This window comes from Gopherus evgoodei, chromosome 2, assembly GCF_007399415.2.
Source record: "Gopherus evgoodei ecotype Sinaloan lineage chromosome 2, rGopEvg1_v1.p, whole genome shotgun sequence".
In the NCBI taxonomy this organism is placed as follows: Eukaryota; Metazoa; Chordata; order Testudines; family Testudinidae; genus Gopherus; species Gopherus evgoodei.
Genome location: NC_044323.1, coordinates 46694860 through 46718823, shown reverse-complemented (window position 1 = coordinate 46718823; position 23964 = coordinate 46694860). Strand labels below are relative to the sequence as shown.

At 42.6% G+C, this 23964-nt stretch overlaps 1 protein-coding gene across 2 annotated transcripts in view; it reads left to right on the top strand.

The window, feature by feature from the left end:
• The window catches only part of CALCR (calcitonin receptor), a 242922-nt gene that overhangs the window by 199751 nt on the left and 19207 nt on the right, over positions 1-23964 (top strand). For both annotated transcript variants that reach the window (XM_030550577.1, XM_030550575.1), the window contains exons 8-11: positions 3536-3689; positions 9856-9916; positions 10007-10073; positions 14466-14684. In XM_030550577.1, coding sequence (XP_030406437.1) covers positions 3536-3689; positions 9856-9916; positions 10007-10073; positions 14466-14684 — 501 coding nt within the window. The remainder of the gene's footprint in view (positions 1-3535; positions 3690-9855; positions 9917-10006; positions 10074-14465; positions 14685-23964) is intronic.

Here is a 23964-nt window from a genome sequence, read left to right as displayed (position 1 = left end):
GCAGGCGTGATTTTTCATAGCTCAGACAAATCTGTGTAGATACAGTGCTTCTATATTTGTCAGCATTCTTTAATAACATGCCAAATGACTTGGTAACTGTGCCTGACAATATAATGTAAATTCTTCTTCAGCATTCATTTTTTTTTCTTTCACTTTAATAGAACTGATAAGGACTAAGAAAAACGTTGCTTGTGACTGTAGCTGTTACACACAAATTCCATGACGCCACTTGTACACAAATGAAAGATGCTGTACTATTTTGTTCATCACAAGCAAAAACTGATTTGTTCCATGTTTTGAATAATGTTCATTAAACATGATCCATCTTGATGGATTGCCAGGTTTCAACCACTCAAGCCAACCTTTTTAAATTTATTCTCAAATTAATGAGATGTGATCCAACGTAATCAAACTCATCCCTCATGCATAGCCTGATCGATTCCTTAAACCTAGTGCATATCTAGTGACTAAGTGCCTCAAAGAAGCCATAAATTGATATGGGTGTGTGGGAATTAGCTTGTCAGATAGGTACAGAATTTAATTTAGAAAGCTACAAACTTTAATTGTTTGGAATAGGGGAAATAAATATAAAGAAAATGAAGCTTGGGAAGTGTTGCATCATGGGAAATAAATATAGTTAGTGTCCATGAAATTTACACTGTGCTTATGTGTGAGTTAGATCTTACATGTGAAGAGAAAATTATGTCAATGACTGATTTTGGTCAAATTACTCTACAAGTGTGGACATATACCTGATGGAAAAATACAACTACAGCTGCCATTCACAGTGCAATGAACTTGAGATTCATTACCATTTCAGATGGGAAATACAAAACTGTTGATTTGGCAGTGGCTGACCAGAAAACATCAGGCAGCATCTATCAATCATTTCTTCCTCTCCCAAACCCCAGCCATTGCCAATTGACTCGTCAGCACTACCAAGTGGAATGGACTTACACAGTCTGGTGTTTAACGTGCGACAGGAGCACCCTGCACATCACCGTTCAATCCTCACACAGCAGACACTGTGCCTTAAGGCAGCACTCTCAGACAATTACCATGATTCATAATAGCTGCTAGATACAACGTGTGTCTGAAGGTGCCAAGCTGGTGCCTTCCGACGCTCGAGGGACTGCTTGACTGTCACTGACCAGATGTAAGATATGCTCATCTTGGTCCCTCTGTCTGCAAAACAGCGATGAGTTCACCACACAAGTTCACTGACATTTTAGACCTTGGCATAGTTACTTTATGTCAGGTAAAATGCCAACAAGATTCAACAGCAATCTTTGCAAAGCTCTGTGTACCTGCTAGCCAAGGCAATGCTCAAGCGGATGAGCAATCAATAAGAAGTGAATGGAGAAAGGTTGGCCCCCAGCTGACAGGCTATATTCAGCACATGCTAAGGGCTGAGGCATGGCACATATTGACCGAGACTTGTGAAAAACAATATGAGACGCAGGTAAGCACCATAATGAGCGCATTTGCCAATATAAAAAACAGGATTTTATTCTTTTCATCCAAAACATTTGTATTACATCCTACTCCTCTGTCTGTGCATTTTGTCAAAGCTACTCAGTTGCACCGCAGAAAATTATGAACTGCCTCGTCTGCCTGTGTAGGGAGTTGAAAAAGAAATGATAAAAATAAAGTCAGCCCTGCAAGTTAATTCTGCCAGCTCTGCATTTTCCTAAGCCTTGAAATTCACACCCAGATATTGAAATGCAAGTAAATGTGTAACATGGCTACCACTCTGAAGTAAATGTGTGTACTTTATAGCAAGCAAAGACGGTTTCAAGCAGCCTTTTGAGGAAGGAGGAGCAGGCTGAGTTTTTTTCAGAGAGAGATAATATGTACAGTACTCTGCTTGTGTGACAGAAAAAAATGGCTCCATTGACGCTAAAGAGGCAAATAAAGCCTAAACCTGCCTCACAGCCCAAATAATCAGGCTGTGCCCTGGGGAGCTCGACAGAAGTCAATGGGAAGGAATCTGCTCCTTCAGCTGCAGAATGGCAGCTGTCATTCCACAGTCACTACTGCAGTCTTAGTGTTCTGACTCCTGTGCTTCCCTGCCACAAGCCAGTGGATTCCAGCAGACACCACAGCAACAGCCTAGCCCATCGCATCCTCAAAACTCCCTTGCATGTTGGGATGCAAGGAGCCCCTCTGTATACAAACAGAATTCTCCTCATACCCACTGGCAATAAGATATGATTTGCAGAGAACTTGAAATCGTGAACTCTAAAGGCAACTGGCCTTGTCCTGCTCAATCCTCTCAGCTTGACTGTGCTTTATTGACACTAACCCATTTAGGGAGAGATACAGAGTTGCTCCACGCCATTGGAACTTTGGCAGGTAGGCAAAAAATGTTAGACAACTGGACTTGTCACGTTTCCCTCCATAACCTGTGAGACAATGGCCATGACCCCATTTCAGGTTTCTAGTAGCAATTGCCTTATCCAGGGCTTGTGCTCAAGTGAGTGCAAGGATTGCAGTTATGCTTAACCTCTCCTTGGTGAGAGAATCCTCACACCTTCCTTTTTGGAAAAGTGGCACAGGAGCTGGGCACAGTCTTGCCCTTTGTAAACACCTCTCCTTTTTTCCTCATGTTTCTTCCTTCTCTAAAGGCAGTGGAAAGTACAGCAACACTGCATATGCCTTTAGAGGCCCTCATCAGCATCCATGGGACATTAATCAGGAGAAACTCTCACTAACTCCAATAGCAGTTCATCCTCAGTAGGCAGTGAATAAGAGCTCTGGGTGTGATCTACACTAGCAAATTAGGTCAGTTTAACTATATCAGTGAAGGATGTGAAAAATCCACACCCCTGAATGGCGTTGTTAAGCCAACCTACATCCCCATATAAATAGCGCTAAGTTGATGGAAGAATTTTTTCTGTCAACCTAGCTACTGCCTCTCAGAGACGTGGAAGATCTATGCCAATAGGAAAACCCTTCCTCTCAGAGTAGGTAGTGTCTACACTGGAGCACACAGCTGTGCCGCTGTTGCGTTCTAAGTGTAGACACACCTGTAAATATGGTCCATCCCCTGTATACATTTTGGGGATGTATACAGGGGATGGACCATAAAATCAAACAGGAGAGCTGTTTATAGCTTGTAATGATTTGAATAAATGTAAAAGAAAACAGCTGAATTAGACATTTTGGCAGACTCAGTTGTTTATCTCTTCTGAACAGAACTTGTAAACAGCTTTTTCTAAAAAGCCCAGACTTCAATTCTAAAACTCATAGGCTGAAAATGTTTTGGAGTGTGGTTTTACAAGATCATGCTTTCTTGAATTTTGCTGTTAGCAACTGATTTTTATCAATTATGAGATACCTTGACTCCATTTTTCTGATTTATCAATAAGTTATAGCCCTGTCAATGACATTCGCTGAAGAAATCTAGAGAATGCTAGGAAAGGTTGTCTTGAAGCTTATCACTGACATTTTGTTTGTTTGTCTGCTTGGATACAGTTTGTAAGCCATTGTCTGCCCAGATCTGCAGTTTACTACTCTCCAATTTCTCTGACAGGTAAGCTGCAAGGTGCTGCAGTTTTTTCATCAGTACATGCTTGGTTGTAACTACTTCTGGATGCTCTGCGAAGGCATATATCTTCACACTTTAATTGTGGTGGCAGTATTTGCTGAAGAGCAGCGTTTGCACTGGTATTACCTCTTGGGCTGGGGTATGTATTTTATCAGTCATATCTTCTCGGTCACTTCTTTCCAATGTTTATGGCACTTTTATACACTAGGGACTTGATCTTGCCGCCACTTGCACACATTACTAGCTTTATTCACGGGTGTGTATTAGGACCTAAGTTTGATCTCTTGGGATCCTAAATTTGAACTGGATTTAATTTATTTGCACAGGACAATGTGTTCTCATTGTAATTAATACACACCTCTGTGAAAGTTAACAGTAGTTTGTATCCTTGATTATGGTAGTCTTGGAAGAAATGGCCAAGTGTTGAACATGTAATTTTCTAACCCCAGACATATAAGGTAATATAGCTAAGTATCTCATAGCAATGTACAGATAAGTAAGTAAACATCCTCAACAACCTGTTACTGACATTACAATTCCATGTGCTGCAGAGAACAGATGCAACAACAATGTAAATCACATGTACACAAGCTAGGGAGCCGTGTCTAGAATTCTGCTCCTTCAGCTCCAGATATGCAGGCCTCTATTGTGTCTGCAAAAGATGTCCCTAGGTTTGGAGTAATAATAGCGGTAGCCCTCATTCTCCTTTGTTGTTTGGCCAGTAAAAGGCAACGCACGCACATACACAGAGCCAGTCCCTTACAGTGGAATGCAGGCTCTTTCACTTTAAAATTATTTGCTGTAAATCCAGCCCAGGTAAGTGGTGACAGAAGGCCCTTACCATCAATACTTTCTTTAGCTGGCTACAGATAATGAATTTCTGGTCTCATTCCAATTCCCGGTGAATGAGTGCCCAGCCTATATCACAAAACTCACATCTGGGAAGCAGCTCAGCGATCTATATCCATTTCAGGATTCGTTCCCCAGGTCTATCTATTTCAAACCCAAGCTGCAGCTGACAGAATTTACCCTGTGCTGTCCAGCACCTCCTCTGCAGGTTTCATGTCTACTGAGCTTCTTTTCATTTATGATAGGAAGAAACCAAACCTCACCAGAAAAAAAGAGTTATGTGCTTAGGTATAAACTAGATGGGACAAAAATGAGAACTGGCTTGAACCTGCATCTTTTGGTTAATTCCTCCCCAACCATTTCTCCCATGACAGGTTGATTTAGTTGGGGTTGGTCCTGCTTTGAGCAGGGAGTTGGACTAGATGACCTCCTGAGGTCTCTTCCAACCCTAATCTTCTATGATTCTATGATTCCTTTATAGAAAGCAACAGCAGAATGCAATGCTTCACCCCTTTCACTGGGAAGGATCACTTCTTAAGAATGTGGCAACCTCCTCAGCTCCTGACCTATATGGGATTCAGTACTCCATGGATCACTACTGATCAGAGACCTTAAGAATTAAACAGAACTTAAAAGCTTCTCCCAGTTTAAGCCCCAGAGAACATCTCCTTCCTATAAATTCCAGATTAGATAGAAATTGTCTCTCCCTTTCTTGTGAGATTAGCAATGTTCATGGGAAGGGAGGGATTTTACATACTCTAGGATTTAAAAATGCATAGATCATTATGAGCCCTAAACAGCGGGAAGTTTTTTGTCCCTGGACAACTTCATAATTGGGGAAAGGTATGTGTGTCGTCTCTGTCAGTTGAATAGTTCAGCCTGCACCAGAGCAAGTACATTGGCCTTGTGAAGGCTCCACATTTCAGAGTTCAGATTTATTGTGGTAGATCAAGGCCAAACAGGAGAACAGTGAAACAGATACATTTATTTTGGGGTCACATTTAAATTTTTCATTTCAGCACATTAAAAGGGAGTAGCCACTTAGAAAGTCCAAAGGTTGTCTGGAAGTTCTAGGGCAAGGCTGCACTATAAAACATACCACCATGGCATTGGCCCTCAGGGCTGCCCGGAGGATTCAGGGGGCCTGGGGTCTTCAGCAGTGGGGAGGCCCCCGCTTCGGCGGTAATTCGGCAGTGGGGGGTCCTTCCGCTCTGGGACCCACTGCCGAAGTGCCCCGAAGACCCGCGGCGGGGGCCCCCCTGCTTCCAAATTGCCACCGAAGACCCAGCACTTCGGCAATGGGTCCTGCTTCGGTGGTAATTTGGCAGCGGGGGGTCCTTCCATCCCAGAGCGGAAGGACCCCCCACCGCCAAATTGCCGCCGAAGACCTGGAATGGAAGAAGCTCTGGGGGCCCCAGCCCTGTGAAAGCTTTCTGGGGCCCCCGGAGCGAGTGAAGGACCCTACTCCAGGGGCCCCGGAAAACTCTCGTGGGGGCCTGGGGAAAATTGCCCCACTTGCCCCCCCCGGGTGGCCCTGCTGGCCCTTAGTTCACAGAGTAAAGTGTTGTGTAAATTCTCATTTCATGGCTAGTGAACGTGACTCATCTGTGTTTGAAAACATTGTATATGTACAACACTATATAAATTTAATAATGATTTCATTTCAGCGCTGTCAATTTCAGCACTAGTGAGCTGGCTTTATTTACCAGACCCACTAAAGCAATGGTAAAACATAGCTTTTAAAGAAAAGAAAATATCTGAGAAAGTTTCCCATGCTTCCCTGTGCTGAGGTAATTAAAATCATTGGATCAGTTCTGTATGCTGACCTTGAGGCAACTGTGTATTTCTAGCATGATTTGTTGGAGCAATATTCCCTTCTGAGGTCCCTTTCTTTACTTGATATTATTTCAGTGTTTTAGTAAATTAGCCCTAAATCACTGGTCAGGAGAAATAGTTTCAAATGCACTCAGTTACACTCTGTTTTGCTGTTTCGAACAATGTGAACTGCATTTAATTCAATGGGGGATCATTGGCTAGGGCTGTGCTGAAACAGATTCTTTCACAATGTAACTAGAAGTGCACTCAAGCCAAACTCCAATTTGTGCCGTAGCAGGAACAGGCCTTGCTTGTAGGGATTTGTCATATTTATCACTGGTTGGCTACTTTCAGATGCTTCCTAGAGGCTACAATTTGTGATTTTTCACACAGGGAACAGCACATAGCCATGCCACTCTGAGGAATGACCAAGAGAGGTGTGCCTGGGGCCTAAAGTTGCACCATCTCCTGCAGGGCTTCTTAGTCAGCCCAACGGGTGTACGGTCTGTTTCATGTATAAGGATGGTACAGATTGCCCCCTTTCTTTCTGGTGCACCAGCCCAGCTCCATGCCCAGGTTTGGGAAAAGAGAGTGTTGAATCATGGTCTCATCTCCTTCTGTCCCTCTCCGTGTGTTTTGCTTCCTGGAAGAAGTAAAGTCCAAGCAGTCTTTATTCACTGTTTCTGCTTCTGGTTCACTGCTCCAAACTCTGTGGAACTGCACAAGGGCAGATCACAATTAGGCCTAAATTTGGACAGTAACATTGGAAATTAAAGCTAGATAAATATGAGCTTGCTGAACTGTAATTTACTAATGAAAACTTTCCACTGTGACCTTAAGATGTACATTTGAATGTGTAGAGTCAAATTCTCTGTGCATATGCACCTAACAAAATAATAAAACACTACTCTCACCATGTGTAGCACCACACCTATAAAACCAGGGGGTTACCTGAACCTGTAAATTTTGGAATTACTAAGTGGCTCCATAGAAATGGGATCTGGAGCTATGTTTTTCCTGCTTCTTCTTGTGCATCATTGTCATTAAAAAGATTCTGCAACTGGAACATCACTAATAATGTTGTTAGTGATGCATTAAACAGAAAAAGATCCAGTTTGCTTTTCACTAGCTGCATTGACTCTGCAGTCCTAACTGTAGTGAAAAATTATTTTGGCAGCTGAGTAAGTAGATATCTCTTGAAGACCCCCAGGGAACTAATACAGTGACCAGAATGACAACATATTGACATAGTCACTTTTCTGGCCCTGAACATTCTTTGAAGGTGAACAGAACAAAGCTTAGCTTGCCAAAGCCTGAGTTCAGGTCTCTGTGTTTCTCCTAAAAGCACTGATAAGGTCACTGACACCCAAAGCAAGCAATCCAAAGAGCTACTTTCCTCCTACTATAGAAAGGAATAAAACTGTTTTTCAACTAGTTCACTTTGAAATGTATTAATTTTAGAGCTGTCATTTAATCGCAGTTAAATCACGCGATTAACTCAAAAAAATTAATTGGTGATTAAAAAAATAATCACAGTTAATCGCAGTTTTAATCACACTGTTAAACAATAGAATGACAACTGACATTTATGAACTCTTTTTGGATGTTTTTCTACATTTTCAAATATATTGGTTTCAATTACAACACAGAATACAAAGTGTACAGTGCTCACTTTATATTACTTTCGCTTACAATTATTTGCACATAAAAATGACAAACAAACAGTATTTTTCAATTCACCTCATAAAAGTACTGTAGTGCAATCGCTTTAGTGTGAAAGTGCAACTTACAAATGTAGATTTTTTTTCACATAACTGCACTCAGTAATCAAATAATGTAAAATTTTAGAGCCTACAAGTCCACTCAACCCATAATACTCTGACCTAGTTAAACGCTTGATGACTGATTCACTACTTCTAAGGTACTAGTGGGGTGCCAGTGTAACTCAGAGGCAAGCACTGATGGTGATTCAGTTGCTAGCCCCCTAATAACTAGTACAGATGGATTCCAATAACCATGCAGACACTTAGCTAAAGAGAGAATTTTCCCAAGGTGGCAAGAAAAGCAAAGGTTGCAAATACCCTCGATATGGAGGCTTAAACACTTACAACTCAAAGTAAACAATAGCAGCTCTTATTTGGGCCACTGGGGCAGTCCAGTAGAGCGTTCAGAGTCTTCAGACTTAGTGCCTGGGGTGCCCTCTTCAGCCCAGTCTTCTATTCAAAGCAAATAGGAACTTGCAGGTTTCCAAGCCAGGATCACTTAGTGGTATCTCTTTCATTGAGGCCCCTCTGTACTGGCTTCCTTCCCAGTCTCTGCTGCTTCCTCACAAGTCCCACACAGACCTGCACCCAGCAGTCACATCTGAGCTACACAGTTCCTGGTGGTTTCTCCATGCAACCAGCTTCCTTACTGCTCCTGGCTTGACATGCCATTGCTATTATCCTAAGAACCAGGACACATCCCAGGTCAGGGTCTTTCCATGTTTCTGGGCCTCCTCCACACACATGGTCAAGGGAAGGGATTGTGTAGTGTTGTTAGATAAGGTCGTTTCCTGCTTACCAGGTTCATCACAGTTTCCAAAGTAAAATAATGTATAAATTAATGCTATCATTTTAGCACAACCTCCCTTTTCATGGTTCTTAGCCTGTTGGGATGGGAAGTAATGTGCAAGCAGAGGGAAAGGCTTGATTACTGAATCACCATGCTGTTAATGGCGTGGATGTCCAGAGATTCAAGGGTTTGGATGCAGGATTCTCAAGAACACCCCCCCACCCACACACACACACACACATGATTGGAAAACATCAAGCCTGCTCCTTCGGTCTAGGAAGAGAATAGAGCATGGCAGGTTTCCATGCTTCAGCCCAGTACAAGTGGTTTCCTTATGCGGGATTGGCATAAAAAGAAAAATGGGCCCCCTACAGCAGTCTGTCAGTGCGGTAGCCTCCCCTTTCACGTCAGAAGAGGACTTACGTGAGCTGATATGGGGATAGGAGGAGTCGGGATTTCTACCATGCCCTCTCTACTAATGATAGACATGTGGAGTAGGGCCATCTGAATGTACAGGGGCTGGGAATCAACAGGATTAGCAGAGTAAACACTCCAAGATCTCATCCACTTGTAAGATTCCTGGCTCCACTCTATACATTTTCTAGGGCCTGAGCCTCAGCTTCAGTGAAAGCAACCTGGTTGCTGTACTGTCATTTATCGCATGCAGAATAAGTTACTGCTGCTCTGTTCAGTGGGGATTTGCATACCAAGGAACGCTTATTTCCAAAGAGAATATTTCACGTAGAACTGCATGCTACCTCTCTCCCCTCCCCAGTGTATCTGGTCATTCCCCCTTTCCCTGCAAATATTTCAACATGCCTGCAATGACTGACAGCAGCTTTGAGCTGAGATGGTAGCATGACACCTCTCCATGACCACTTTTGACAGCAGTATCACAATTATTCCCCTCTGTATCTCACAACAAGAAAGCCATATGACCTGAAGTCAGGTGGAATTATAATTATTTTCTCAAAGCTTTGAATTCCCATTTATATGTGATTTTTAAAAAGAAGAAATGTTATTTTTAGTGTCACATGAACTGCATGCCAAAAAATATGAAGGCTGATTTATACCTTTAATCATTGTAGGATTTCCTTTAGTGCCAGCATCTATTCATGCTGTTGCAAGAGCCAAATACTTCAATGACAAGTGAGTATTGTATGTATTTTAAAGGTACTTAGCACATTTTATAGCTATGTATAAAAATGTGTTTGAGTTAATGATATATTCTCCTCCCAGCTGCTGGATGAGCGTTGACACTCACTTGCTCTATATTGTTCATGGACCCATAATGGCGGCTTTATTGGTAAGAATGTTATTTGTTATTATGTTAACAGTTGAGTTACTCTTCCCAGAAATGATGCAAAATTGCATTGTATAGAAGATTCTGTATCTTAAATAGGTTGCCAAGGATTTCAAAGGTAGCAAGTGATTTTGGATGCCCCACCTGAGACTTCTTAAAGGGACTTGATTTTCAGAGGGTGGGTGCTCAGCACTTTCTGAAAATCAAGTCCTTCAAGGGGTCTCAGGTTGGGCAATCTAAAAACAGAGGCATCCAAAATCATTATTCCTTTTGAAACCCGTGGCCAAGCTATTTAAACTACTGACTCTTCTATTCTATGCAGTTAACCTTACTTATGCTAAATGTGCTGCATTATATGTGGTATAAATGAAATAATTATGTTTCAGATTAGCCTAGGCAGGGTGCTCAGACCAAGTCAATAATTCAGCATTGGTTTTCATAAATTCAGAGGCAGAAGGGAACGTTGTGATCATCTTGTCTAACCTCCTGCATAACACAAGCCACAGAACCTCCCCAAAATAATTCCTGTTTGAACTAGAGCATAGCTTCTACAAAAATATCCAGTCTTGATTTTAAAATTACTTTTCCCTAGAAACATGACAGATCTTTACCAGATAGAAAATTACCAGTAATGGAGAATCCACCACTATCCTTGGTAAATTGTTCCAGTGATGAATTACCCTTTTTTGTTGGATGCTCTGGTAAAAGGGAAGAGAGGTAGGGAGCTAAACTAGAAAGAGGCTGTGGGGGATAAGAACCTGAATAGAATGCTTGAGTAGGGGAAGCACAGAGCACGAGACGGCAAATCAAGAAAGTTGCAGCTAGGAATCCCAAGGTTGCTTTTTTGGTTTTTTGTTTTTTTCCCCCACTCATTCTGTCTTGCCACCCTAGGCACCTACCTACAAGTTCTGCCAATATAGTAAAACCAACCCTGTAACTTCCATTAATGTTCATAGGACATGTGTATGCATCAGGGAACCCATTAGTTCCACTGTCCTATTACTCAAGATACTCAAACTGGTATAACAGAACTGAACACCCTGAAATTTTGGGAAAGTTTTTATTCAAACCAAACATTAGTCCTATCTCCATTTGTCAGCCAGATGCACTGTGTCAGCATCCCAACAGATTCAGCTTTCATTGGCTTGGGGTCCGACATCTACTTGCAGACATCCACATTATTTTTCTGAGAGATCAAATGAGATGATGATGAGCATTGTGGAAATATCTATAAATGAACATGGATCTGTTTCAGAGTAGTTAAAAATCTTTAAAATCTTGTTGTGAACCTCCTTTAAGAACTGTTATTGGATTTCAGCAATACTAAACCACAGTATGCTTCCTAAAAATTGTCTGGAAAATAACTTACTGTCTACGCTCTAAGGTTAATTGTTCTAATCACATATGGGAAATGGAAAACTACACATGACAGTTTTGTAATATAGCACTTGTGAAAACAAGTCACCCTGCTTGGTGAGGTAACAAATTTTCCTGCCTTGAATGAGAATACTCAGAGAGCTCCTCCTCTTTACAATCACTCACAGCCAATGTTCCCTCTAATTTTTTATATCCACTTGAATTTTGTTATATGCACCACTATGGAGGTGACATGTGACGGGGTGGGCCCAAGGGCTTCGGAGTGGGGGTTCCGAGCTGAGGCAGAGGGTTAGGGAGCAGGGGGATGAGGGCTGGGGCTTAGGGTTCTAGGGTGGGGCCAGGAATGAGGGGTTCAGGGTGTGGGAGGGGGCTCCGGGCTGGGGTAAAGGGGGGTGAGGACTCCAGCTGGGGGTACAGACTGTGGAGTGGGGCCAGGGATGAGGAGTTTGGGGTGCAGGTTGACCTGGGGTTGGGGCCAGAGGACTCCCCACAGCCCTCTCCCAGCCGGCAGCACCTCCCAGGGAGAGGCGCTTCTCCCCGCCAGCAGCAGCTCCAGGGATAGGGGAGAGGTGCCTCTCCCCACAGCAGCCCTGCATGCCCCCAACTTGCTCCCCTCTCCCCAGACCCCTGTGGCTGCACTCCTGAATGGCCCTTTTGTCACAGACTCACAGGGCTCATGCTCTCTTCCAGCTCTGTACGGTCCCTGGGAGGAACCCTGTTCAGTGTGACAGCCCTTCTCAGGGGGCCACTCTCTCTCGAGGGTTAAGTCATAGGCCCCTCCGCCTCCTGGAATCACACCTCTCTGAACTCCTGTCTCTCGCCGTGGGCCCCCTCAGGGAGTCCATTCACTCTGTATCCCCTGAGTCCTCCACCCCCAGAGGGAATAATGTAACCCTGATCTCTAGTCCGGAGTGACTCAGCCAGAGTAAAACAGAAGAATTTATTGAGCATCTGAACCCAGCACAGGAAACTCACCAGGCCCTCAGGCCTAGCATCTCTCAGCACAGTACATCTAGGTCTCTCCTGCATCCAAGTGAGCTCTGGCTGCTCTCTCTTGCCAGTCCAGCAGCCTCCTCCTTCCAGCCGAGGCATCCTATATCACCGTCCCCAACAGCTCCTCCCCATCCTCTGTCTTCCATCCCAGGTAAACAGGTTGCTGGGGCCCTTTCCCTCCATCCTATGTTCCCCCTGTAGCTGGAACTGGTTGGTCAGGTAACCGGGGTCCTCTCTCCTCAGCCCATTGTCCTTCCACTGGCCAGAGCTGGCTGTCTTCCAAGCTGGGCTTGGTCACCAGGTCACCAGTCCCTAGGATCCCCTCAACTCCAGGCCATTGTCCAGGATCACAGGTGCTAGGCAAGGTCACACCTGGTCCTCTGCAACAACAAACCCTCTCCCACCATCTTGTTAAACATGCAGTACACAGGGAAACTGAGGTGTGCACCCACACTGTTCATGTAAAACACTAGAAAATTCCTCACCTTCATCACACCTTTATAGCCTGCTGCACGGCTGTGCAGCTTAGAGGGAAATTAGCTCACAGCACTGGATTTATTAAAGCAGCCTAAAAAAATTTCTGCTGTCATAATGCTGAGGTCTGACAGAGGGCACATAAGACTTTTCAGATTTTTAATACTCTTCTCCAGTGCTGTATATTTCAGATACCCTAAGAAAAAGATCTATCATGTTTCTAGGGAAAAGTTAATCTTTTTCTTTAAAATAGAGCTAATCCAGGCATGAGAAGGCGCTTAACCTGGAAAGACAGAGTTTAAATTGCCTCTCGTGGGTGTGCAGGGGGTCAATGGTTTATGGGAGCCCCACCATCCCAGGTAATGCCTCCCCACCACCACCCCAATTCACAAGGGAGGGTGATCTTTAAGGGAGCTACCACCTTTTATTTCCTTACCCATCCAGAAAAAGCTCCTCTGCCTTTGAGGTTGTACAGGCTGCATTATAATAGCTGGTTTGAGACTGTGCTATGCATAATGTGGATGTGTCATGGAAACATAATATCTGCTCTTTGTCCATCAGAAACAGAGCGTGGCAGAGAGGTTCAAAGGAGCCACATCTTTTTATCTTGGTAGACATTTTTTTTAATCAGTTGCCTGAAGGAATTCTGAAAGTAAAGGTTAGGCGATCTGAGTCAGTGAAGTCTGAGGGAAGCCTGGAGAATAAGTGGCAAGTGGGGACACAGAAATCATTTTTTATTCCTCGTTAAGCAGAGCACAAATGTAAAACATTTGAGGTATTTCCCAGTAGTTACAATATTAAAGCTTTTCTGATCATGGCTTTTCAGGGTGGAAGGCCCAGATACCCTCTCTCGTCTATTTATGGAGTTACAACTATTTTAATATAGCTCTGAGTAATACAGCAAAATCATTTCAGTGTTTTCAAAAATCTGAAAAGAGCCTATTACAGAGCAGAATCTGTCACTGCTATGTACATGATATCATGCCATCAATGTGAAAATAGATGCGCTAGCTGTACTAGAGAAATGGAAAGTCCACATTCTGCTTATACTCAGGCTGTACCATTTCCTTAGGGACCAGATGGCCTGATTTCCAGAGGCAATAAGCATTCACAGCTCCCATTGGCTTTAGCAGGAGTTCATTTGAATATCTGACCACAAAAGTGAGTGCTGAGCCCTTCTGAAAATTCTGTCCTTAATGCCCAAACCAGCAAAGTACTTAAGCGCATGCTTATCTTTAAGCACATGAGTAGTACCATGGTATTCAGTGGGCATACTTTTAGTGCTTTGCCGGATTGGAGCCAGAGAACTCAGCACCTTACAGGATTGAGCCTTTATTGCCTAAAAAGGGATTTAGGGGACATATCTTCCATTGATGTAAATCTGGCAGTAGGTGTGTTAAGGCACCCAAGGTTACATAGTTTGGTCTGTAAGTCAATCACAATGAGCTGTTGTTATGAGCTCTGATGGGGCCATGAAGCTGTGTTTTGTTGTCGTGCTGGGTTTTGTATTTTAATTTGAGTGTTTTACCAATAAAGACTCTGTTTTTTCAGGTAAATTTTTTCTTTTTGCTTAACATTGTCCGAGTTCTGGTGACAAAGCTAAGAGATACTCATCGGGCTGAGTCCAACATGTACATGAAAGCTGTCAGAGCCACACTAATTCTGGTGCCCTTACTAGGAATTCAGTTTGTCATTATTCCCTGGAGACCAGAAAGCAGACTTGCTGGAGAAATATATGATTACATCATGCATATACTAATGCATTACCAGGTATGGAATATCATAGCAAGTTAGGTTTACATGTATTTGCCAGTACGGTTAATTTTAGCAGAGGATTCTTTTGCCAAATGCTTTGTCTCTGAAAGTAATCGTGACTGCTTGGGTTTTTTTTCTTTTTCTCCAGCATTTTCATATCATATATTACCTTCTTCTGTGGCTCTATTATTAGTGTGCAAACAGTCATCAGTAGCTGGGGAAAATGCTTCAAGAATTACAGAATAGTGATGTTTCTGCACTGACGAGAGAAAATTGAGATCTCAGAGGGCTTTAAATGTTCAAAGCCCTGCTAATGCAAATGTGCTCAGACAGCCTTTCCAAAAACACTGCAGAAGGGATGATATTAAAATTAACTGTATGTGGAAATCACTGTGTCAAGGAAGAGATGTCTGTACACAGTGGAAGAAAGGATCAAGATGATTAAGGCTCAGTTAATTGTTAATTCACAATTTTAAGCTGTTTAAATTAAAATACATCTCTAACATTTTGATTTTATAAGCATTTTGAAAGAACAGCATCGATATTTCAAAAGGGCTCCCTGCAATTTTTTTTCTTTTGTACAGTAATGTATAATTTCCAATTGCTTGACTATCTACTCTGGCGTCAATGCATACTGTCCATCATTCACCAAAGGTGGCAGAATTCAAAAAATTGCACTTGTGATATGAACATTAGACACGTGGAAAGTGAACAAACATCCCATTGGCCTCTACTTTTTTTTCCATGAAGAGGCTCATAATGAAGAATTATTTGAAAGTTATAGATCAGTGAGCCAGTGTGCAAAACAATTCCCCTCCCTCCCAAGGGGAAAGTAATAACATAATAATTCAACTGATATCTGTGTATCAATTACCTTAACATATTAGGCTGTATTTTCAGCTGCATGTACAATGATTATCTACCTCTCAAAATGCCTGAAAACCAATGTACCTGGGAAACCACAAATTTGCCTGCATATATAGCAATTGCATGAGCAAAAGTCATCTATAACAAGTGCATGTGTATTTTAGTAGTTGTGGAACCTACACCGCTGTTCTATGCCTTGCTTATCAATTATAGTTCCCAGGAAAACTGCTCATTCACAACTTAAATGTATTTGGTGGAAAATGAAATTATTTTATGTAAAATGAGCTACTTGAAAAAAAACTATGTTGGATTTTTGCTAATAATGACACTTTGTGCAAGTAAACTACTGAATGAAAAACTAAAAATAAATTCAAGGGGCCTATATTTCCTAGGTAGAAAAGTTTTCAGCAGAAGCTATTTCCACTCATTTCTTATAAATAAATTTGATTCATTATTTAGGAGGTGCTTATTTCAGCATGGCCAAGTGCCTGATTAGCAGGGACAGCCAGGCGTGATTCTTAAAAGCTACATCTTTATATCATAGTTCCCATCAGACATAGTGAGAAGGTGTGTATCTTTTCCTGTCGTGGGCACCTCTGTGTATTGTCATGTCTCTGGTCTTTAGGGATACAAGTGTGCCTTTCCAAACATCGTAACTGGGTGTCAGGCTAATGATACAGCTATCTCCACTTACAGAAAGGCAATGTGACCGTTGGGATAATCATTTTATTTATAAAGCACCTACCAGTGCCAGCAGGGCTGTCAGGAAACACAGAGAATTAATACAAAATCCTAATAACAAACAGTAGGAATTAGAAAATACCACAGGCAATGGAAAAAACAAACAAAATCCTAAACAGAGGTATCACTGAAAAAAAAGAGTAATCCTTCCACATCATTAGAAGGGAAAACACAGCTGGAAGAGAAGTGCCCTCAAACACGGTTGTAAAGTGGGGAGGGTTAAGGTGAGGCAGAGGTCCAAGGAAGGCAAATTCTACCTCCTATGGACTTCCACAGCCATAGATCAGTTCTCAAGCAAGTAAAATGGGCCTCATCTGCCTGACTCCAAGAGACGGGAATCCACTTGTGGATTACAAGCAGAGATAGTCACTTCCATGTAGCCCAGACTTAAGCACATATCCAAGAGCAGGGCAGACTTTGTCACACTCATCTCTGGTCAGTATCTCCCATTGGTTAGTTTAGTCAGCTCCTCGTCTACTTTACTGGCTTTCTGGATCATATTCTAAGGCACCTGTCTCTCCCCATTCATTGTATAGGGATCCTAAGGGCCAAACTTGGCTTTGTGGATCTCAGCGTGGTTCCTGAGATTTTCTAGGAACCTAAAAGTTAGGCACCATGATGCTCAGTGTTGCAACCCTCCCATTCACACAGGCACTTGTCGCGGAAAAACTTTTATCTTTCAAGGGTGGGGGAGTTAACACCTCTGAAAGACAGAAGTTTTGTCCTTCAATTGCAAGTGTAGACATAGCCTCACCCTTCATGGATCCCACTCTATGTTCTCTAATCTTGTTCAGAGAAGTTCTATGTGACATGTCAGTCCATTATTCCGTATATCCCACCATTCCTACCAATAGCCACCCGGTCACTGACCGCAACAACAGAAAACTTTGTCTAGCATCTCCTAGTGTAAACAAATCCTGGGATGTCTGGCCAGAACTCTTAAAGTTGGTTGGTACAGAGCACTGGGAATATGAGTTACCTCATAATTCTCAGTGTTTCCAATAGCAGTGGTATATGGTCATAATGTACTACATAGCAATATTTAACAACATACGTTATTTCACGAGTGCCCTGCAGTTATCTTATTATGTGATCCTTAGCTGGGAATCAAAATTCAGATTTTTTTTTTTGGTAGTTTTATTATGAGTTAGAGTTTTGGATCATTTTCAGAGCATTTCTTTCACAGGTATTTCTTATAACAATCACATATTCAGAATAGTCACATATGTGATCTGTGCATGCTCATTTTCTTCCAGCACCATTGATGTAATTAGCAGTTATTTCTTTGTATGGTTTGTAACTTTTATGTTCAGCTCTGAATTGTTTAAATACTTGTTTTCCTGGCATCTTCTCATAGATAGTATGACAGATCTGGGGTTTGTTTGTTTTTCGATAACCCATTGCAGCACTATGTGACAATTGTGATTTGACATACTCAGGAGCGGCGCCAGGGTTTTTGGCACCCTAGGTGGCGGTCCTTCCGCACCCCCGGTCGTTGGCAGCAATTCTGCGGTGGGGGGGTCCTTCCGTGCTCCCAGTCTTCAGGGCGCTTCAGCGGCGGGTCCCGGAGCGAGTGAAGGACCCGCCGCAGAATTGCCAATGAAGACCTGGAGCGCAGAAGGACCCCCAACCGCCGAATTGCTGCCGAGGGCTGCAAAATGCCACCCTCCCAAATCCTGGCGCCCTAGGCAACCGCCCTGATCGCCTAAATGGAAGCGCCGGCCCTGGACATACTGAACAAACTTTCCACTCGCAACAAGTACAAGTACAGACTGCAATGCTGCAGTCTATTGTCAGAATAGGATGACTGAAGATCATGAATGACAGAGTATTTGTTCCCATAATAAACTGTACTTTTTTCACAGGGTATTATTCCCATCTGGAAAATAATACAGTGAGATGTTCCCTGCTAGGTTTCCCACACCAAAGGTCAATTTGAATAATAGGAGCCACTCTTGCTCTAAACTGTTCTTTTTTCTTTATAAGATTATCCTCCACACTTATCATTTTAAGCAGAAGTGGTCTGTTTCCCCAAACATTCTTCTTCACTGCAAACATATGCTATTCATTATCTGGGCTATGATAGGTTATTTGTTCATCTCTCAAATGCAGTGCCTCAGTATTGTCACATCATGTTTGTTACTATACATGTGCCAAAATCCTCCTAGCAGATCTGTGGAGTTGATCTATAAGTTATAAAAAGGAAACCTTTTTTTATTTTCCTCCAGTTGTGGCACTGAAAAATGGTGTAGGCTGGTGGACTCAATCACCAGCCTGGGAAAATAATCAGCACTGCAAAGTTTAGTTCATGGTCTTTACCTCAGGGACCTGTTTATTCTCCAGTACAAAAAACGGAAACTTGGAGCAACAAAATAATATAATAACCCTATTCTCAATAACCTTATTTGATTGTGGGGCTCCCTGGCTTCTGGCAGCTTAATGGACTAGACATCCACCCAATAGGAAGTGGGCTAGAGGGCTCCCACGCCCTTCACGGTCTTCTACTGTAGTCACAGAAGAGTTTATTCCTGGCCCTCTCCTGATCACAGGCTCCCTTAGGGAGCTGGGCCCTTCATGTATATTCCCTAGCTGGTAATCAGACCCAATAACCTGATGCTGCCAAGCTGTGCTAGCTCCTCCCTGCTACTTTTCTCTACAGGGCTGGCTGCTTTCCCTCTGAACCTTAAATCCATGTTACAAATGGCTTCTTTGATCCAGATATGAATATCTGCTGTTTCTGCACCACAGTGGTTCAAAGAGATCTCTCAAATGGAAATTTAGAGCCCCCCTCACCATCACCAATACAAGTTGTATAGTTTCAAAATATGTGGAACTGAAGATTACATAAAACAGAAGAGGTACTTCCCCCTTAAGAGGAGTATTTAAAGCATAGCAGCTATCTCAGAAGCAGAAGCTCTAGCTAGAAGGATGGACACATCTATCCAATTAAACACAGACATCCACTAATGTACGTGTCACAAAGCAAAGATCTGAATTCCAGAACATCAAGTTAATTATGGATTTTCCTTAGAAGGCATAATTTTCAAAAGCCTGTAAAATCACACTGGCAGTTTATGGAAGACATCCTGCTCCCATATATCTCATACAAAATTACAGAAAGTTGCACACAGGTTGCTTTCACCGGCACTCAGCACTCAGAAGTCTCTTATGAGCATGAAGAAATTTCTCCACAGCGGCCCAAAGAGATGGACTTATATGGGAGAGCAAGCGGCATCCCATAAAGGAATGCAGTGCTGTGCACCAGGGAGTTCAGGTGTGAATTCTGCCCTCCCACTGTGCTTGCACTCATGCAACGCAAATCCCACGCTGCCCCTTACTGCTGTCTATTGAGATCCAGCTACAGGTCTCCCTGGCCCTGATTCAGCAAGGTACATCAGTATGTGCCTAACTTTAATCCTGCTGCTGTCAATGGTGATATTCACGATGCCAAAAGCTACTAGTGTGCTTAAATACCTTACTGAATCAGAGCACCTGAAAGTTGGAGTTAGCCCATCATAAGAAATAAGATTAATTCAACATTTTATATCAGCTTCTGAGCAAATGCTCAGTATTTAAGCACTTGCCTTGTCAAATAAGGACACAGCTCACAAGAGGTCACAGGCCTCAGTTACATGATGTTTGCTCTGTATTTTCTAAGAGCAGGTTTGATTTTTTGAGAGAGAGAGAGACTGCCTGGAGCTTGTAAATTTAACTCCTGCTGACAAGTGGAGGAATTGCTTTCTGCAGAACAAAATTAACCATTTAAAATACCATGCTTCTTTACTCCATTTTACAATATATGCATTCATACACACCCAGGTTTAAAAGGACAGCACTACTGGTGTTTTGTGCCAAAGCAGACAGAAAGTTTTCATCCTGCCACGGAAAGCTAGAGCTATGGAGCTACTCCTGATAGGATGAATGCTTCTTTCATTTCCTGTTCTTTTTTACTTGGGTTGCTGGTCATTTTAAACTCTCTTGGTGTATTTCAGCCACTAAAAATGGCAAAAATATGTCTTCTGCAACTTGGCTATTTCTAGAGCACCATTTTTGTATGACATATTCCTGCATAAAAAGGGCAGTCGTGGAGGCTCCAGCTGTGAGAGAATGGGATAGTGAGCACCCAAGCACTCAGCATCAGCCATTTCTCAGCAGGAGACCTGCCATATTCCCTCCTCACCCTGACCATCCCCCTCAACGTGGCCAGTAGCAGAGACTTTACAGATGTTTTCTCTGCACTATACCACACATAAGTCTCTTATCTTTTTATGCCTCTCTATTCCATAAAAGCAGCAAAGAATCCTGTGGCACCTTATAGACTAACAGAGGTATTGGAGCATGAGCTTTCGTGAGTGAATACCCACTTCGTCGGATGCATGTCCGAAGTGGGTATTCACCCATGAAAGCTCATGCTCCAATATTTCTGTTAGTCTATAAGGTGCCACAGGACTCTTTGCTGCTTTTACAGATCCAGACTAACACGGCTACCCCTCTGATACTCTCTATTCCATGCGAATCATAGGGCCTTCACCACTGCCCTCCATCTTTGCTGCTGCAGTCTTAAGCTATGTCTTCACTCATCGCCAGCTATCCCTCGATACAAAGATGATGTCTGCCAAGGAGAAAAAAGTCATTGATGAGACTTATGATGGCTGAGGAATCTAATCCATGTGCTACATTTTTTTCCATGTAGATGACAGGTAGTTGCTTGGAGAGAGCACAATTGCTGGCCAGGATGCTGTACACTTTGCTTCCTTCCCTGATGTTTCGCAGCCTCTTGAGCAAGGCGATTCTCTTCAAAACAGGCTGAGGCTCAGTATATGATGCAATGCCATTGCAGTCTATTGCCAGGCAGCTTTTCCAATTCGTGGGATCAATGCCTCCCTTCTAAAGATATACTTTCAGGGTTTCCTTGTAGTGTTTCCTCTGTCCCTTGCAAGCCCTCTTACCATGACTAAGTTGAGAAAAGTAATGCTGTCTACACTGGAGGTTAATCAGCTTAACTACATCACTCAGGGATGTGGATTACCCCTCAGCTATGTAGTGAGGTTGACTTAACTTTTTAGTGTAGACCTGCCCAGGGGAAGTCCTAGACCAAATGACCAGGTGAGGAGCATTTTCAGTCCTCCCCACTCCCCATTTGTTAAACTTTTGAATACATTATTTTTATTACATTTATAGCCCATTTTAGTACTTGGATGTACAATATGCATGCATGATTGATCATCGTCGACTGAAGATATGTTTTATGAGGCTGAGCTTTGAATAGTTGCACACACCACTCACGACTGTGACTGGCAACATGAGCAGAATTCTCAAAGCTATCCACATTAGAAGAAGTATCCTTCAGCACTGCATCATGGATGAATTGGAGAACTTGGAGTGAAGTGTGCTTCCTGGGTTGCAAAATGTGACTGGTTGTCCAATTCAATATAGAGATCTTTATCATTGACATCCAAACATTCCCCATATGTCACCTCCAGTGAAGGTCCATACAATTTTTCAAAAGTATTTTCCTGTCCACCAGCAGTATACTAAGGTTAAACAAAAAAAAAAAACAGGTCATCTTGTGGTGCTTCATTTGTCCAACCCTTTCCTAGATGGATACTCAAGCAGTGTCAATGAGTGAACAAAAAACATCTATTCTGAATTTTTCTTCTGAGCTTCCCATCACCTCATCTCTGCCCTTATAACCAAACTATCTCTTTTTCCAATGAATATGAGTTTCCTTGAAGACAGGCTCAAATCTTCAGTTGTTCTCTATTTCTTTGGCAGCAGTGATAGCGTCTGTCGGGAGTGCAGTCCATTATTATGGCATAGTACTTCACTTTGCCGAGCCACATCAATATGTTTTGAATTATTTTGCTGCAGTCATGGTCCATAGTGTCTTTGCAAAGTAATAGATGTAGGTGCTCAAGCATGACATCATCGTATTTCCCAAGGAGCTCTACCAAACCAAGGAAATGTTCAGTGAACAAATTATCCGATGAGCCCCAGAAAGTCAAATTATTCTTTGCAAGGAAGAGGGTAATTGAGATCAGATGCTCAAGCACATTCCTCCAGTGCTGGGTTTCTACATTAATAATGTGCAGGTTTTCTGTGTCTATGCATTTACTCAGCTTGAGCCTGGATTCGAACTCCATTCATTTGGAATAGACCATAAAATGGCCAGATTACTTTCCATGTTGCTTCAGAGCATCAGCTAAGTTGTGCCAGTAATTGTACCTGGAAAGCACATGCAAAGATTTGGCATTCTTGTCAAATATTTTGTAACAAAAACAGAACAATTTGTCAGTTGATTTCGAGTAAACTAGCCAACACCAATTCAGTTTCTCACCATTCTCAAGCACACTTTTGCAGTCTGACTTTGAGAAGTGTCGCTTCTGCTCATTTTTTGGAAACATAATATCTTCAATTTTGCTTGGCCAGTTCAAAATTGTACGATCAATATTGGCAGAGTGTAGGATGGCCAACCATAAAGCAGGACCTGATATATCAATTTGTGATGTGCCATTTTTCTCATTGCTGTTTCTGTCATCATGTGAGGCTGACTCTTCTTTATCATTTCTCTCCTTCTCATGTAAACCATCTTTTTATCTGTCATTAGTCTCCTTTTCATGTGAGTCACATACTTCTTTATTATCACCTCCTTTATGCTGCCATCATCATTTTCCTCACATTTCCATTCTTATCTTCAGGTAAATCTGTTAATTCCTTAGTAATAGGACTTCCATCATCTACACTTGACTCCTCAATTTCTTCAGTACTGGGACAATCACTACTACTTAAAGCAGGGATCGGCAACCTTTGGCATGTGGCACGCCAGGGTAAGCCCCCTGGCAGGCCAGGCCAGTTTGTTTACCTGCCATGTCTGCAGGTTCGGCCGATCACTGCTCCCACTGGCCGTGGTTCGCTGCTCCATGCCAATGGGGGCTGCGGGCAGTGGCAGCCAGCACATCCCTCGGCGCGCGCTGCTTCCCATAGCTCCTGTTGGCTTTGCCATGGTGAACTGCAGCCAGTGGGAGCTGCGATCGAACAAACCTGCGGACGCAGCAGGTAAACAAACCAGTCCGGCCTGCCAGGGGGCTTATGTGCCAAAGGTTGCCAATTCCTGACCTAAAGCCTGGTCTCTGTTGTGCTGTTTCAGATATTTCCCATCAAATTTGCCCTTTGCTGCAAATTAGATTGCAATGGAGCTTTTCATTTCCTATGCTGAGCTCCTGAAGGCTTCTTCAGGGGCATCTTTTATTTTCCACAGGGGAAAACAGACAGTATTAGAGAGAGCAAAAGTCTGTGTTCCACAGTCTTAGAAAGTCATCAAATATTAAGTGTTAAGTATGGCAAAAGAAGTAACAGTATTTCTTTTATATTGTTGCATAGATATGGGTTCAATAAATATTTCTGGTGTCTCATTAAATATGTCCTTTGTTAGTTGCTACTTACAGTCTTCAAGTTTTAAAACACAAGTACACATGCAATTACACAATAAAACAAGATTCACAGAATCTCAGCTTCACTTCACTTCATTCTTATATCTCACTGACTGACTGGCAATTCCTCACTCCTTAAATACTCGCAAGGGCACAGCTGACAACATTTTAGGAGGTTCAAGAAAAATGTAGTTCTCAGAAAGTCTGGAAGGCTCCATGAGATTCTACAAAAGTCCAGAATATTCTAGAAGGTTAGT